This window comes from Chlorella variabilis, assembly GCF_000147415.1.
Source record: "Chlorella variabilis unplaced genomic scaffold CHLNCscaffold_788, whole genome shotgun sequence".
Classification (NCBI taxonomy): Eukaryota; Viridiplantae; Chlorophyta; class Trebouxiophyceae; order Chlorellales; family Chlorellaceae; genus Chlorella; species Chlorella variabilis.
The window spans coordinates 1-1000 of record NW_005434674.1 but is presented as its reverse complement, the minus strand read 5'-3'; the positions used below and the strand labels follow the sequence as shown (position 1 = coordinate 1000).

The 1000-nt window shown below is 75.2% G+C and overlaps 1 protein-coding gene across 1 annotated transcript; it reads left to right on the top strand.

Annotated features, from left to right (window-relative positions):
• Window positions 1–104: 104 nt before the first annotated feature.
• Window positions 105–917, top strand: CHLNCDRAFT_55921 (hypothetical protein; the record flags this gene model as incomplete). The annotated part of the gene is made up of 2 exons (XM_005842485.1): window positions 105–328; window positions 753–917. The coding sequence occupies 2 exons, from the start codon at window positions 107–109 to the stop codon at window positions 915–917; spliced, it is 387 nt and encodes a 128-aa protein (XP_005842542.1).
• Window positions 918–1000: the final 83 nt, after the last annotated feature.

The following is a 1000-nucleotide window of genomic DNA, read 5'->3' as shown; positions in this document are numbered from 1 at the left end:
TGCTGCTGCCTGCTGCCACGACGGTCTTTCCGGTCTGGCGCTCGGCCTGAGCTCCAGCCCGGCGTCTGCCTCCCTGCCCCGCCGCCGCCCGCGTGCGCCCGCAGGCATGCAGCAGGCCGCGCAGGCGCCGCCGCCGCTGCCCGAGGCGCAGCTGGCGCAGCTGCCCGTGCACGTGCACCGCACCCCCACCAAGAAGTCGCGCAAGCAGCGCAGCACGCCCTTCGACCTCACCCCCAGGGCCGGGGCAGGCGAGGGGGCGGAGCCGGCCACGCCGGCCAGCTGCGGAGGCAAGCGGCGGCCCGCGGCGGCGGCGCAGCAGGCCTCGTGGGTGCCTGTGGTGGTGGAGCCGCCGCCGCCGCAGTGGCTGCCGCCAGCGGCCGCGGCAGCCGCCGGCGGCGCCATGAGCAGCAGCAGCAGCCACGCCTCGCTGGCAGGGGCGCGCCCGGCGGCGGGCGGCGCTCGTGCGGGCGGCGAGGGGGAGGGGAGGCGCGGGGGGAGATTGTGCCCGCCACGCCGACCGCCGCCGCCCCCGCGCACGCCTCGGAGAGCGAGGAGAGCGAGGAGGACGAGGAGATCCTGTGCAGTGTGTGCCTGGAGCCCTTTGACGACGGCGCCAAGGCGCGCATGGCGGCGGCAGCTTGCAGCAGCGGCAGCTTGCACCGCTGCTGCTGCCGCTGCTGCTTGAGTGCTCGTGCATCGCGGCATCGCTGCTGCCCCGCGCCCACCCCGCTGTCCCCGCTCCCCTTCCGCAGATCCTGAGCCTGCCCTGCCGGCACCAGTACCACGAGGGGTGCGTGAAGACGTGGCTGCGGTACAAGGGCCTGGACGCCACTTGCCCCAACTGCGTCGCCAAAGTCTTCTCGCGCTCGCACGCTGGCCCCCCGCGGCAGGCGGCGCCCGCACCCTCCGCCACCTGAACGCCCGGCTCCCACCTGTAAATTCATTCCTGCCACCTGAAGTTTTTTGGCACCACCCGGCACCCGGTGCCCGCTCGTCTCCA